The 15,218-nt window shown below is 57.2% G+C and overlaps 1 protein-coding gene across 1 annotated transcript; it reads right to left on the reverse strand.

Moving 5' to 3' along the window:
* Window positions 1–3,354: 3,354 nt before the first annotated feature.
* On the reverse strand, window positions 3,355–14,514 carry RRP12 (ribosomal RNA processing 12 homolog). Its single transcript, XM_054072220.1, has 34 exons — window positions 14,343–14,514; window positions 13,180–13,415; window positions 12,999–13,082; window positions 12,687–12,763; window positions 12,393–12,498; window positions 12,135–12,251; window positions 11,883–12,021; window positions 11,444–11,571; window positions 11,084–11,182; window positions 10,916–11,007; window positions 10,727–10,838; window positions 10,527–10,624; window positions 10,284–10,398; window positions 9,861–10,003; window positions 9,545–9,666; window positions 9,334–9,398; window positions 9,061–9,223; window positions 8,806–8,960; window positions 8,389–8,456; window positions 8,114–8,207; window positions 7,770–7,928; window positions 7,569–7,649; window positions 7,382–7,487; window positions 7,131–7,238; window positions 6,853–7,010; window positions 6,461–6,552; window positions 6,201–6,359; window positions 5,880–6,052; window positions 5,622–5,741; window positions 5,307–5,356; window positions 4,941–5,019; window positions 4,617–4,684; window positions 4,117–4,199; window positions 3,355–3,912 (listed from the first exon to the last, which is right to left on the reverse strand). The coding sequence occupies exons 1-34, from the start codon at window positions 14,479–14,481 to the stop codon at window positions 3,810–3,812; spliced, it is 3,891 nt and encodes a 1,296-aa protein (XP_053928195.1). The 5' UTR covers window positions 14,482–14,514; the 3' UTR covers window positions 3,355–3,809.
* Window positions 14,515–15,218: the final 704 nt, after the last annotated feature.

Genomic DNA, 15,218 nt, shown 5'->3' on the forward strand with positions numbered 1-15,218 from the left:
CGGGCAACCGCCCCCAAAGCGCACGCGGACGGGGGGGAGAGTGCCCGCCGCGCTGCATGCTGGGACATGTAGGCAGGGACGCCCGCCGCTCTGCATGCTGGGAGTTGTAGGCGAGAGGGGGCTCTGGGTAGGAGACATGGGAGGCTGGAAAACGCGTTTGTTTCTTTTTGATGAGGTTTAACAAGGCCAAGAGCGGAGTCCTGCACCTGGGACACAACAACCCTATGCACCACTACAGGCTTGGGGAAGAGTAGCTGGAAAGCTGCCTGGCAGGGAAGGACCTGAGGCTGTTGGTTGACAGTGGCTGAACATGAGCCAGCAGTGGCCCAGGTGGCCAAGAAGGTCAGTGGCATCCTGGCCTGTATCAGAAACGGCATGACCAGCAGGACCGGGAAAGTCATTGTCCCCCTGTACTCAGCACTGGTGAGGCTGCACCTCAAATACCGTGTTCAGTTTTGGGCCTCTCACCACAAGAAGGACATTAAGGTGCTGGAGCGTGTCCAGAGAAGGGCAACAAAGCTGGTGGAGGGGCTGGAGAGCAAGCTTTATGAGAGATGGCTGCAGGAACCAGGCTAACAGGGAAGACAAGACTGAAGGGAGACCTTATCACTGTCTACAGTTACCTGAAGGGAGGTTATAATAAGGTGAGTGTTGGTCTGTTCTCCCAAGTGACAGGTGATAGGACACCTGAGAGAGAATGGCCTCAATCTGCGTCAGGGGAAGTTTAGATTGGACATTAGGAAAAATTTTTTCACTAAAAGGGTTATCAAGCACTGTCAGAGGCTGCCCAGGGAGGTAGTTGAGTCACCATTCCTGGAGGTCTTTAAAAGACAAGTAGATTAAGTGCTTAGGATATGATCTTTATCAGGGACTGCAGGGATAGGACAAGGGGTAATAGGTTTAAGCTGAAAAGGGGTGGGGATTAGATTAGGTATTAGTAAGAATTTTTTTACTTTAAGGGTAGTGATTGCCCAGGGAAGCTGTGGCTGCCCCATCCCTGGAGCTGTTCAAGACCGGGTTGGACAGGGCCTTGGGCAACCTTGTCTGGTGGGAGGTGTCCCTGCTGATGGCAGGGGCATTGGAACTGGATAGGTATTAAGGTCCCTTCCAACCCGAACTATTCTATGATTCTATGATTTTTTTAACTGACTAGATTTCAGGAGTGTTCTCTTGGCAGTTTAAACCTCAACACTTAATTATCTCACTGCCAATCATTTCAGCATAAACATCAAGGTTCCTCTCCTGCTGCTGCCCCCAGGTGGGTTTTCCCATCCTGCATCCTGCTCTGTGCAGAATCCTGACTGAGCTGAGGAGCCCCAGAGGCGCTGCAGCGTGCTGTGGGGAGGTGGTGATCCAGCTGTATGCTGCAAGGGTACAACCCCATGGGACATGTGTCTCATTCAGCAGCATCCTACACGGGACACAGCCCAGGCACGTAGCTTCTAGTGTAAGGAAACAACGATGTGTTCCTTCTCCTGATTTTAAGCCTTAAAACTTTAATGTGGGCATCTGCAACTGTCCCAGCCAGTCCAGGGGCCATGCAGCCAGCACAGCTGGTATCTGCCAGGTTAAGAACCCTTCGTGACAATTTCCTCCCCAAGCATAGCTGAACACGTATACTTCCAGTGCCTGCTGTAGCCTATGGAAAGCAGCTGCACGGTTTAATGGCACGCTGAGTGAAGAAATAGCCTCCAGCCACCTCCCAGCTTGAGCAACAAAAGGCAGGCATCGCTCCAGGTCCCCGTCTTGTGTTTCTCTGCAGGTAGCTGCAAAATATTTGTAGCTGGTATCTGTGGGAGGCAGGACCCCACATCACCCCTCACCCTGCCTCAGAGCAGAGAGTTGTGCCCAGGCTCCTGCAGGCCCCTGAGAGGCAGCTCTGCTTCCTGCCAGGGACAGATGCTGTGGGGAGCAGGCTTGACTCGCAGCCAGCGTCCCTGGGCAGGATGACGTCTCCTCTCCTAGGGTTTCTGTTGCATTACATGATTAATTAGCTGATTAACAAGATGTTGCTGTGGAAGAATCTGTTTTCTGGACACCAGCGCAGGCGAACAGCATCCTCTGTGCTACTGTGCTAATGAAACTCCTGTTCCAGGCAGGCATGCACTAATTTAAGGAACAACATGCAAATGAAGAACAATGCAGTGAGTAATCTGGAGCTTTTAAAGGAATTAGCTACAGCCTTCTCCAGGCCTCATGTCCAAGGAGAGAAAGCAGAAAGACAGATAGCTCTGGTGGGCCTGGAGCTGCTTGTTAGAGGTGTTAGGGGAAAGAAGGTGAACTGCTGCCTGTCTCCTTCTGTGCTGCCCTCAGGGGCAGGGTGGCATCAGGCCAGGGCTCAAGCAGTGGAGGAAGATGGATGCAGCTTCTACTGACTGAACACGGTCAGGAGGTGCTGCTGGAGGTGCTGCTGGAGATGCCTGTCCCATAAGCCAGCCTGTGGGTTCCCTTCTGGCAGGATTACAGCAGCAGCAAGTCAACATGGTCCTGGGGCTCAAGGGTTTCAGTGAGAGAACTGGGTAGTGAAGCAGGAACAGGACAGTGCTCCCGACAAGACAGAAGCAATACCAGTACAAGAGCTCCTCCTCCACCCCTAGGCCTTTAAAAGGATCTCAGAACAAAACAAAAAGCACATAAGAGAGCCACAAAACTGGATTTGCAGCCTCCAGAAAGAAGCCTGCAGTAAGAAGCTGAACAAGCACAATCCCTTTAGCTTATTAAGAGACTGAGAAGCGTTGCAATTCCAGCATGTAAGCTACCACAGTAGGAAATAACAAAGGACTAAAGGCTTTTTAATATAGAGGAGGAAGGGAAAGCCAGCTATGTTCACAAATACACATGTTCTTTGCAGTGTTAGCAATGCGGCCTATATCCAGCTCTGTTCTCTTCAGCATGAATTTGGCCAAAATCTTTTGGGCTCAGTGCAGAAGTAACCAGGCAAGAACAGATGCTCAGGCCAACCTGAGATGGCTGGGCAGCTAAAAAGTTCGAGGATTATTTGCCCTGCTCAGGCTCCAGCTGGCAGGGGGTGGTCAGAGCAGAGGAAAGGTCTTTTCTCAGCTCTCACAAGTAAGGGAAAGGACAAGACATGGTTTTCCAGCCAGTTTCAGGACCAAAAGCAGTGGCAGCCAAATGGCAGACATGCCGCCCATGGCACAGATCCCCAGGCTGGGACCCTGTTCATCTAGGAGAAGATGCTGCCAAGAGGGAGTTTGTATAAGGAAACTGGTTGTAGCAAAGAACTTTTTACCATCTCCGGCTTCTCTCTTTGGCCAACCCCACGATTCAGCCCTGCTGCATGTCTGCCAGGAGGACATGGCAGTGCCTCACTGCTCTGTAGTGCAGCGTTGCTCCTGGCAGCCCCCAAGCAAGCCCCAGGCGGGGGACAGGGATGCAGTCCAGGCAGGCAGGAGCCCCACAGGGCGCAGTGCTGCAGCACACAAGGACCTGCAGCACCAGGCAGAGCACAGGGAACACCATGCGCACAGCTCTTAAAGAAAAGAGAGGAGGAATCTGGGCTGGGTAGGAACAGTAGGTATTTATCAATATAGAGAAATCATTACACATTACTTGCTCTCTCACACACACACACACGCCCCTGCACCTGACACTCAGCATCTTCCTCCAGACACAGGAGAGCCAGACTTGGGCCAAGAGTCTGCAATCGATGGGATGGCTTCCCAGTGAGTCTCTAACAGATGTAGGCCATCTTCTGTAGAGAAGTTGCCCCTGCTCCGCTCACGAGGTGGTCCAGAGGCCACAGGGGCTGTCCATCTTTGGGCAGGTGCAAGCAGAACACTTGAGGCTCCTCAGGGACGCTGGGCCTTCAGATGGCTCCTGCGGCCAGCTCTGGCCCCGCGCTGGGCACCCTTCATCAGTCCCTTGAACTGGCCCTGCATTTTCGCCCGCTTCCTGGAGGGAAGAAGGAGCAGGAGGCTGGGTTGGCATGGGGACCGGGCACAATCAAAGCACAGGGATGGTCAGAGCTCCACAAGGAGCAGTACAGAGGCTGGTAGGGAGTTCCCAGACCCACAAAACTCCATAACAATGAAAAGCAGGATCAAACCCATGATTTGGCCCCATTCCCCTCTCTGAGCCCTTCGTGGCTAGTCTCACCTTCTGTTGAGTTTAGCTCTGTTCAGGGGGATGTAAGCATAGGGATCCAGCTGTCCTTTCTTCTTCACGTCACCTTTGCCTTTCTGTGGAAGGACAGTGACATGGGAGAAGATGCAGCATGAAGAGTAGATGCACATGTCCCTGTTCTGGTGTAACCCTGGCATCCAGCCACCTCAATGACTATATTGTAGTGAGGTGCCAGCTGAGCATGTGGGCCTTTGGAGCTGATTTCCCACTCAGATGATGCTACAGACACCTGCTTTAAGCACCGAGCAGCTCTGGCCAGGGCAAGAGCAGGGCCAGGACTCCAGGATGGGCTGGAAATGTTCACAGGTACTGAGTGTTTGGCAACTCCTCTTGAAGCGGAGATTTATCGCCACAAGCTTCAGCATGGCTGGACCAGACCTTCACCTTTCTGCCTCGAGTGCCAGCAGCAATCTTGCCCCAACAGAGCCCCAGACATCTCCCCACCCAGCCCTGTGACCCCCCAGGTCCCTTACCTTGGATCTGTACTCTGCACCAAAGGCTGGCTCCTTGTGCAGCTGCCTGTGGATCCCAGAGCCTCCAGCTGGGAAAGAGGGAATGTGTGTTGAAAAGGGGTCATGGGGCTTCCCCTTCCCATTTCCTGTGCTAGAATGCGCCAGGGCTGGGGAAGCTGTTGTTGGTTTTGCCTCCAGCTCTTGGGTATGAGGACAGCAGAGAAGGGAGACCATTTCTCACAAGCAAAGATCTCTGCTCCACCTGCTCTGGAGCAGCCAGTAAGATGGGTACGTGGTTCTGACACCCCTAAGGAACCCCAGACTGGAAACAGGTTAAGGACTCACGTCTGTACTGAGAGTAGGTCCTGGCCTCAGGCTCCTCATCGTCTGGCTCCTCTCTGAACCGACGCTTCTGGCTTTTCTTCTGCAGAAGAAGGCAGCAGGGACCCTGCAGCTGGCTTGTCCTTGCAGCTCTACCCTCCCACAGTCCCCTGACCTCCTGCTTCCTCCCATGAGGAGCTAGAGACCTTCCATACTGCCTGCTAATGTCCCCTGCCCCAGCCAGCCTCCCCCAGCCCTCCAAGCAGCAGTTGGCATATACCCAGTGTCCCCTCTAGCCTCTTGGGCAGAGCTGCAGCTGCCACAGTACAGGCAAGCATTTAGCACAACCGAGTTCCCCCAGCATGTCCTCAGGACAAGCCCCCTACTCACACTGCGAAGACCCACATCCTGCAGCACATCCGCTATCTCCTCGTCCACTCCTGCAACACAGGACAAAAGGGTCAATGCAGGATGCAGGCGTAGGAGAGCCCCCTGTACTGTGCCAGCCCCCACATCCCCTTCTAGCCGGCCTTCCGTGGGTGGCAGTGGTCCACAAGAGAGCCACCAAGTGTGACACAAGGCCACACCAACCCCTGCTGCTCCCACCCACATCCCTCCTCAAGCTCCCACATATGGGTGGCAGGAGGAAAACCATTCAGAGTACCAGGGCAAGACTGGCATGGCCCCCGCCAGCTTATGCAGTACCTTTGGCTTCATCATCGTCCACCTCCTCCTCCTCTTCTTCCTGGATGATCAGGCGCCCATCCTCAGACACCTGGAAGTCATGGCTCACTCCTCTGGATCGCCTGGGGCCTGGCTTGGTGGCTGATCACAGAGAGTTAGGTTAGGACTTGGGGAAGGATCTGCTCTTGGGGGCAGTCACACCCTCTAAGACCCTGTGCCTCACACCAGCTCCCGCCCTGTCCCTCCCACCCCAGTCACATCTGAAGCTCTGCTTCTTACCCAGAACCCGCTGGGACACGTTGGGGTCCAGGAAATTGAGGGGCTCATCCTCTTCCCCTTCCTTCAGCCAGGCCTGGCCCTTCTGCCGTGCTTGCTTCTTCCACTCCTTGCTCCGCTGCCGTTCCTCTTCTTCCTCCTCTTCGTCCTCTGAGTCAGCCAGGATCTCCTCCATGCTGGCCAAAGGGAGAGGATGATGGAAATGGAATAAGCCCAAGGGTGCAGACCCCAGCCTGCCCCACAGTATGCAGCAACCCCAGTGCTGGAGATGTCCCCATCCCCAGATCTGACAGGACTGTTCCTTCACTCCTGGCCTATCTTTACCTGTCTCCTTTGGGCTGTGGTGGTGGTGCCTCCTCTTCATCTGTATCTGCAGCTGCCTTCCTCAGGGCACGCTGCTTGCGGTTCCGGGCTTCTGCCTTGCGGATGTTAACCAGCACTTTATGGTATTCAGCTGGCAGCAGCCCCTTCACCAGCTCGAAACTGAGAAGCATACAGAAAGCGGTCAGTGCCTGCCTCTTCCTACACTGCTTCCCTTGCTGCTCTGGTGTGGTTCCAGCACAACCTAGGAGCCCCCAGCTCACCCAAACTTGCGGATGAACTTGGTAAAGAGGTTTCGCAGCTTCATGCGGAAGTGGCGTCTCATGTCATCTGAGAGGTTCCCCAGGGCCTCCAGCTGCCAGGATGGAGAGACCTTTAACACCAGAGCACTCTGCCTCTCCCTTTCCCTGCTCACCCTTCTGCCTTCTCCCCACATCCACCTCAGGGCAGGTTCACAGGGGCTCTCTGGCAGGTCCATGCCAGCATTCAGGAGAGAGGCAGAGAGGACTCCTCACTCCTTCTCAGTCACCGACATCAAGGTCATGCCCTGGATCCCAGGCAGAGGTAGGGTGCAGCTAGGGGTGCCCCCAGCTGCCCAAACCAGCCCCAGCTCTGCCCCATCAGCATTCTCAAGGCACACTGCGCGAGATCTCACCATTGTTTGGATGTGCTTGGCCAGCAGCTTGGTGTCCACCAGCAGCAGTGTGACCTTCAGGAAGCCCAGGGCCGCCTTCACCACGTCCCGTGTGCGAGAGGCCACCAGTAGGCAGACATTCTGCAGGAGCTGCTCCACCACGCTCAGCTCCAGCTGATCTACAATGATGGCAGGGCTCAGCCACAGCTGGTCTCCTCTCGGCACGTGCCTTTGCCAGAGGACTCTGCCTCGTCCCCCTGCACTGCACCGGATCCCCCAGCCTTCCACCTGCCACTCACCTTTGAACTCGAAGAACAGGCGGGTCAGTGCCAGCACTGTGCAGCTGATCATGGTGACCGAGCCTGTGAGCCCCGCATAGACAAGGAGCAGGAACCGCTGCATGGCCTCTGCAGGAAGGGAGTGACTCAGGTCCCTATGCACCCTCTGCCCAGCAGCAGCCCTGGCCCGCTCCACCAGGGTGCTGGGCATCGGCCCAGTTCCCCTGGGGCCGGAGCAGTTATGGGGCTGAGCAAGGGGAGCTGGAGTTCACCTTGAGGCGTGGGTCCAAAGCGGATGAAGGCATGCCCCATCTCCACGAGCAGCATGAAAGCGTTTTTGCGAGCCCCCACCGACACCTCCTTGGTGCACAAGATGACCTGGAGGCACACGAGCATGTCACATTGCTGCTGCACCCCCACAGCCAGAACCAGCCAGGTCACCCCAGGGACCACGCTCACCTCTGGGACCAGGGCGGTGATGAAGGGCTCATGCTCTGCAGAGAGCTGCTTCACAATGTGGAACAGGCACTTCAGCCGGGGCTGGGGAAAGAAACAGCCCAGCATTGGTACACTCAGGGACACACACCAGGCTGCCCCCGCTACCCGCCCCGTCCTCTTCTGGCAGCAGCTGAGCTCAGCTGCAGCAGCCCTTGCTCTCACCCTCTTGGCTGGGGATGCCGCGGTCTTGAGCGAGTCCAGCAGCACTGCCTGCAGATCCCGGAGGTGGGAGCGGACGAAGGCCTGGCAGGGGGCATGAGGAGCGGCACACACCTCCTCCAGCACGCGGTACGCCTTCTTCTGCATACTGCGCTCCTTGCTCTGCAGGGACAGCCAAAACCTCCCTGCTGTCAGGGCAGCCCCTTGCCATGGTGTCCGGAGGGACCCTCGCAGCACCCTGCACCATCCAGCACAGACTCGTCCCCTACAGCTGCTGCTCAGCCCTACAGAGCACGGGTCCAAGCTAGCGGCAAGCAAATGGTGCCCCACTGCACCCCCTGACTCACCTGAAGGGAAGGCTGGATAGTGCGGTACAGGGAGTCTAGGGACTGCTCATCTGCGTAGGGCGCCATTGCCACCACCAGGTCCAGGATGGAGAGCCTGCAGCAGAAGACACACAGATGAGCAATTGCAGCATCACTAACCCTGCCCAACCAAGCTGGGACTCTGCCTGCAAGTCTTGTCGATTGCACAAGAGCAGCACATCCCTCACAGGACAGTACAAGTGCCCCAGTGCTGCTCACTGTGAGGAAATGAGCAGCTTTACCCATTAAGGTGTTACCTGGCAAACTCGGAGTTCTCAGAACTGGTCAGCTTCTCACTGGCTTTCTGCAGGAACCCACACACCATCTGCAGGGCAGGTACACAGAGCACGGTCAGAACTGACTGAATGGAGTGCTTTTACAAGTGTTTGCAATCTCTGCAGAGACCAGAACCACCACAGGTCCAAAAACACCTGGACAAATTCCCAAAGGGCTTATGCATGATGTGCTAGATGTGGCTGCAAGACTGGGAAATCCCAGACCACTCCTGGGAAGGGCTCTCTCCCCATGAGGGCAGGCAAGGGCTGCTCTCTGCTCAGCCTCTGTCTTCTTGTTCTCTCCAGTCAAGCACCCACCGTAGCCCCATCAGCTGGGTTCAGCTAGGAGATGCTGGCCTGAGCTTGCAAAGCCCATCCTCCTGCCCCAGGCCCCCTTACTTGGGGCTCAGTGATGGTCAGGTAAGCTCGGACAGTGTCCAGCACAGAGCGGCGCTGAGCGCTGTTGCTCCCATCCTCCTCGGGCTGGCTGTACACATTGAACAGGATGGGCAGGAAATTTTTGGCAAAGCGACCCACTTCTGCCCGCTCCGCATCTAGGGACAGGAAGAAAAGAGGGTACAGATCAGCAGCAACCCTCTCTGGGTCACCACCGGAGACAGAGACTCCCCCCGAGGGTCTGTGTGTCCCTCCAACCTGTCACGCATCCTTTGTGGATGAGGGTGCGCAAGGCCTGGCACACGGTGGGGCGCAGGTCCGGGCGCTCGCTGATAGCCATGCCCAGAGTGCGCGCCAGACCCTTGAAGGCCCCCAGCACGTCTGTGGGGTGGGTGCAGAAGCCGGGTAGCAGGGTCCAGACCTGGAAGGCAATGAGAAAGGTGGAAGGCCAGCACCCTTTGCCAGAATTACTGGTCCCCAGCTTGGCACCACAGATACGCCACAGCAGGACTCCTGAGCATTCCTCATTACCTGCCACTGCAGCGTGTCATAGATCTTGGCCTCCACGCTCTTCCCCGCCTGTGTAAACTCCAGGGCTGCAAAACAGAAGGGAGTGATGAGCAGGGGTGGCAAAGCCCTGCTCCACCCCAAGGGAAGGAAGGGATGTCCTCCAGAGCCCCCTAGGGCTCCCAGCAGCCCAGGACCACAGCCGCTGGGACCCCTGCCATGCCACCCTCCTCACCTCTGCTTTTCAGGGAAGCTGCCAAGGGCAAGAAGTAGCTGGTGAAGAAGCCAAGACGTGCACCCTGCACGTAATCCCGCAGCACTGGCAGGAGCCAGCTGCGGGGGAAATCCAGCGTCTCCCTGGGGAGGTAAGGCACGGGTCAGGGGAACATGGGGCACTGCCAGCATCAGCCCCTGCGCACTGGGCACCTCCCCCCAGCCCCAGAGCCAGGCACAGGGAAGCTCAGCAGAGCCAGTCACTTCCAGTGCCACATGGGGACTGAACAGGAAAATAACAAATGGCTGCAAAATTGCTACCCCGGGACTGTACTTACTCTTTGCCATCAATCTCCAGGGGTACGGCTTCCAGCAGCACCTCAGGGCCCATGGCACTCACGGCAGCCCCCACTGCCTGGTCTACTTCAGTGGTGTAGGGGAAGTGTGGGGAGAGACGTAGGTCACACAGGGATCGGAGACACTGTGGGGGACAAAGCAGGACGGTCACAGAGGAGCCATGAAGGGAAGTCTGGCACGTGTCACTCATTATTTCTTGCCCAGGGATGCCAGATGCCTTACATGTCCCCTTGCTAATTGCCCAAAGCTGTGCACACCCTGCCCATGCACAGGCAGTAGGGTAGGCGCTGGGACAGCCCCACCACACAGCCAGAGAGGGCAACAGAGCCCAGGCAGCACTGCTGCCACCCCACCTGCCTCTGGGCGTGAACCTGACACCTCTGTGTCCCCCTGGCCTGGCTCACCTTCCTCATGATGGGGTGGCACTGCTTCCCACATGTCTCAAAGAAGACCTCCAGCACCCGCAGCACCTCATCCCATGCTGCGTGGAAGCGATATGTCAGGCCGTCCTCCACTGATCTGGGAAGGAGAGAGGAGATGGTCATGTTGGCAGGGACCAGCCCAGCGCTGATCAGGGAGCAGGCAGAAGTTGCTCAGAGCTCAGCCAGGCCCTTAGGGCCAGTCTCTTCCACACCATCGCTCCTCACTTGAACATCTTGCACAGGTAGGCAGCAGGGGCTGGGGCAGATGCAGAGACGGTGCCCAGGTCCTCCATGTGGGGAGCAACACACTCGCTCAGAATGGTCTGCAAGGACATGGAGGGAAAATTGGGCAGCAGTGGACCAGAGTGGCAAACCATCCCCTGACAAGCCCCAAACTCCCAGGTAGAGACACCCCTGTGTGGTACCTCCAGTGTCTGTGCTGCTGTTGACACCACCTGGGAGTGTGAGGAGAGGAAGCAGTTCATGGCAGCTGAGAAAAGGCGGGGCAGGTGAGCCCAGCACAGGTCCTTCTGCAGCCTGGAGAAAAGAGACAAAGCAGGTGAGAGAGTGAGCAGCCACTGCTCCTCCTGCCCAGCCACAGCCCCTGCCCACACCTGCCCAGGTTGATGTGAGCCCGCTCCATGGTGGTCAGCCAGGTCAGCAGCGGCTGCAGGTCACTCGTACTGGGCACGTAGTCATAGAGGGCCTGAGGAAGCAGAAAGTGGGTGGGTATTGTGGCACTGCCAGCCCCATCCCTCCCCATGCCAGCTCCCCACACTCACGGTGATGATTTGGGCGTTCAGCTCAGCTGGCAGGCAGGCCACGCTGGCCTGGGCACTGAAGAGGCTGTGAAAGGCTTGCATGGCGCATTCTGTCACCAGCTGCGAAGGACATGGCATCAGGATGGGGGCTCCATGACAAGTGGCATCCCTTCATGCCCTCTGTCCCAGCACTACTACACCCCATCTTTATCCTCCCTCTTCCACAGCAGGCAGGTCAGCAAGACCAGCTGACTAGCTACAGGCATCTGTAGCCTGCATTTCCAGGCTCCCAGCCAGCAGCCAAGAGGGTTTCAGCCTTTCAGGGGCACAGTCGAGGGGGAAAGGGGCTGCCCTCGCCATCTCCTGCATGGGGACACTCACCACGTGACTGAGGGTCATGACGCGGAGCAAGGTCTCACAGCAGGTCTTCACCACAGCCGCAGGGAAGCAGGGCAGCAGGTCCCGCAGCAGGGCAAGGATGTGCAGGGTGGTGGTGGCTTCCTTGATGCCTGCAGGAGCAGAGCAGCGCCTGACCCTGTGGTACCTAGTGGCAAAGCCCTGCCCAAGGCAAAGCCCCCATGACAGCACGGAGGCTGACCTATGCAGCTGGGGGGAACATCTCCCCACTTTCCAGTAAGAGCAGTGTGACAGACTGAGTGCCCCCCAAAACATCCTAGGTGCCCTAGCAGCATTTGATATCCTCCCCAGTTATCCAGGGTGCTGCACCCTCCCCTTTTCCGTTCATATCGCTGTTCTCCCATGGCGGCAGAACCTGCCCTGCTGCCTTCAGCTGCAGATCCCTTGCTCCAGCACCCCGCACCTCCAGCTTTTTCGATCTCCTGCACGCAGAACTTGGCAGTGGAGGGTGCTGCGGGGTGATGCTCTGGGGCCGCATCTCCAAACATGAACTCACTGCCCCTCAGGATGGAGCACACACCGTACTGCGCTGCTTTCCGTACCTGGGGGAAAGAAAGCACAGGTGGGTAGGAGACACAGACCCTGAGGGCATACCCAGTGCCAGAAAAGAGCCCCAGAGGCAGTATCATTCCCACCAGGGAATCCAGGAGCTCACCTTGGGCTTGGTATGAACGCAGAAGCTGAGCAAACCATGATAGACTTGGAGGGTGACAGGGTAGGTCCAAGCTGCCAAGTCCTGTTTCCGCAGCAGTGTGGCCAGGCAAGAGAGGACCTACAACAAGAAAGCAGCAAAAGCATAAACACCAATCCACAGAGACCACCCCCTCATTGCAAGAGCCGCCAGCTGAGCCCCCAGCGCCACCCTAGAGCAGCAGCTCGACCCCAGACCCCCAGCTGCTTCTTGGCTACTCACCCATCGCAGGGCAGAAGTGGAGCTGCTGCAGGCCTGCGAGGAGATGATACCCATGAAGGCTTTTGAGGCATCCGAGAACTTTTTTATCAGCACAGGACTTGGGACCCTGCCAGGAGAATGGGGTGCATCAGCTGGGCACAGAGCAGGCAGCTGGTGACAGTAACACACACAGGGAACTGCATCCTCAGCATGTCCTGGTTGGGTCATTTCCCCAGCCTAGCAAGGGGGACAGCAACAGCCCCTCTTCCATGATGGGGCCAGGTATCTCTTCCCACTCCTCTGCCAGCGACTCACCGCTTTAGGACGAGGTTAAGAAGGTAGGCAACAGCAGACAGCGACTCAGGGGACTCCACTGCTTCCAGAGTGGTCATCTGGGAACAGAGGAGGGGTATTAGATGGGGAGCAGGAGTTCACATCAGGTCAGCCCTCCCCCAGTTCTTGAGGACAGGCAGCAGACAAATCAGGAGCAGACCAGCAGCATCTCTGCTGAAGAACACCCAGGGTCTCAGCTACGAGCAGAGCACCTTCCTCCACCAGACCTCCCGAGCACCCACCCATGCTGCCAACCACAGCTCCTCACACCTCCTCCCCATGACTGTCACTCACCAGCGCAGCAAAGTACTCTGTTTCACTCTCCTTGCCTCCACGCGAGCGGATCACCTCTGTCACAGCTGCCAGCACCGCACAGATCTACGAGCGGCAAACGAAGCAGGTCAATGCCCTCAGCCTGACATCCAGCGGGCCATTTCCACTGGTCCCCTTTCCCCAGCCCTGCTCCTGTCCGCACCTCTTTGTGAGCAGCAGAGTTGGACTCCCAGAAGCGCTGCACCTTGCTGAAGGTCACATTGGTGCAGTCGCTCAGGCCGCTCAGGAAGGTGCCAGAGGACTTCTGTGTGGCAGCCTCCCCAGCATCATCCTCCTCCATACGGAGCTGTGCGCTGTCACTCGGCCGTTCCAAACGCAGGGACCCTGACTGCAGTTCATTGTGCAGCTTCACCGCATCTACCGTCAAGTTGCTTTTCTCTGCCAGGATGAAAAAATAAACTCAGGACCTCAAAGTCACAATGCTCCACCATTCACCCCAGAACTACCCATATCCCTCCTGCTCCCCCTTCCAGCCAGACTGGCTCGACGGGAACCCATCACCAGCACGTGAGACATGGATGCTGCTTCCCCTTGACAGAAGGTGTAGCAATAACAGGATACAGCTCTCAATCCCTGTGAGAGCAAACTAAGGCACAGGCCTTCTTAGCATCACGCCCTCACAAACACATCTGAGTGTACCAGGGCTTTAACGCTGAGGTCCTCCACATACTCTGCCTCGTTTATCTTCTGCCTGGCAATGAAGCAGCCAAATGCTTCATGGCCCTGAGTCCCAGACACCAGCTTGCAAACAGCTGCAAGAAGACACTCATGTGCTGCACGACACGTGCAGGAGAAAGATCTCCTTGGCCAACAGCAGCCAGGGTTGTGAAATCCAGCCCCTTGCAGAAAGCGATACTCTGGGGTTTGTCATCCCTGCAGCGCAGCCTCCTGAGAGGGAGTCTTGGTCACGTTCCTCTCCATGCCAGACACCCCAGCAGCTCTTACAGACACGGCCATGGGCTTTTGGAAGCTGAACGGCTCCTGCCATGACCCGCTTGGGGCTCAGGCTGCTGGGAGGGCACGGTACCGGGCCTCGCAGGGTAACACTGGCCCTGCTGCAGGCCATGCCCCGTTTCATCACCGCGAGCCTGGTGTCACAGTGAAGTTAACGAGGACGCACTCGTTACACCGTGGGCTCGGTCCCCTCCCCCATCCCGGGGCTGCAGCTCGGAGGACAGCGGCTCTAGGATCTCCTGCTCCCGCAGGAGCTGGGGAACCACAGGGTCGCCCCGCCGCACCCCTGCGGCCGGGAGCTGCCCGCACTGGGGGGCGTTCCCTGCCCCCCGCCCGTCTCCCTGCCCTCACCCGCGGGCCGGCTGCAGAAGCGGCTGCGGGCGGCCAGGCGGTGCTGGCGGGTCTCAGGGTTGGAGTCGCTGCTGTGCCCCTTTCGCCACCGCTTCAGCTTGGCGGCGGCGCCCGAGCGGAGCCTCCCGCTCCGCGCCATGCTGGAACCGGCTCCACGTGCCTCCGCGCCCCGCCACTTCCGCTTCCGGTATCTGCCACCATATTGAGTGAGGGCATCTTTGCCCTCTGCGGGCGCGGCGCGTGAGGCGGAGCGTCGGGGAAGCTAAGCAGGAGCGCTCCCGTTTGGGGCTCGGATGGGAGACGGGAGGGGCATCCGCCAGCAGGAGTGCGTCTGAGCTCCCGCTGCAGGGGGAGAAGGCGCCGCCGCCGCAGCCACGAGAGGCGGATACAGGGAGTAGCTAGTGTTAGAAAAAGCGGAATATTTTTAATTTAAGATAAGCTTTCATGTAGGTAATTGTACTTTCTTGAAAGTGAAAGAGAAGGTCGCTCTGGGAGCAGGGTTTCTTTCAAGCAGTGTTTCTCCAGATAGCGTTCATTCTTCGGGGGTGATCACATCTTGTGTCCAACGTGGTCTGTGCTGAACAGCTGTCCCTTCTGTAATCACCTCTCTTTGGAGTCTTTCCTCATCTCAAGTGCAAGTTCAGGCAGAGCTGGCTCCAAAACTCCAAATTAGCAACAGATTTGACTGTGGTGAAGTTCACAATAGCATTAAAATTAGTTTTTTGAAAGTAATATAACATGCATAAGATCTGTGGGAAAATTTATCCATGTGCATCTAAGTGGGAAACATATTCTGTTTCCTGCTTTTGTCTCCCTGCACGAGGCTGATGGGGATCGCTCTCCCATGTTGCCCAGGCCTGATTATAAAATCATGGA

The sequence above is a fragment of the Cuculus canorus genome, chromosome 7, assembly GCF_017976375.1.
Source record: "Cuculus canorus isolate bCucCan1 chromosome 7, bCucCan1.pri, whole genome shotgun sequence".
Taxonomy (NCBI): Eukaryota; Metazoa; Chordata; class Aves; order Cuculiformes; family Cuculidae; genus Cuculus; species Cuculus canorus.

Bases quoted from the DNA above. Each gene is read 5' to 3' on its own strand.
- RRP12 (XM_054072220.1), bottom strand. From the start codon at position 14,481: ATGGCGCGGAGCGGGAGGCTCCGCTCGGGCGCCGCCGCCAAGCTGAAG. The intron at 10,839-10,915 runs GTGTGGGCAGGG...TCTTTTCTCCAG, and splicing joins GCTCACATCAACCTGGGCAG to GCTGCAGAAGGACCTGTGCT. The intron at 5,742-5,879 runs GTAAGAAGCAGA...CTCTGTGATCAG, and splicing joins CGTGTCCCAGCGGGTTCTGG to CCACCAAGCCAGGCCCCAGG.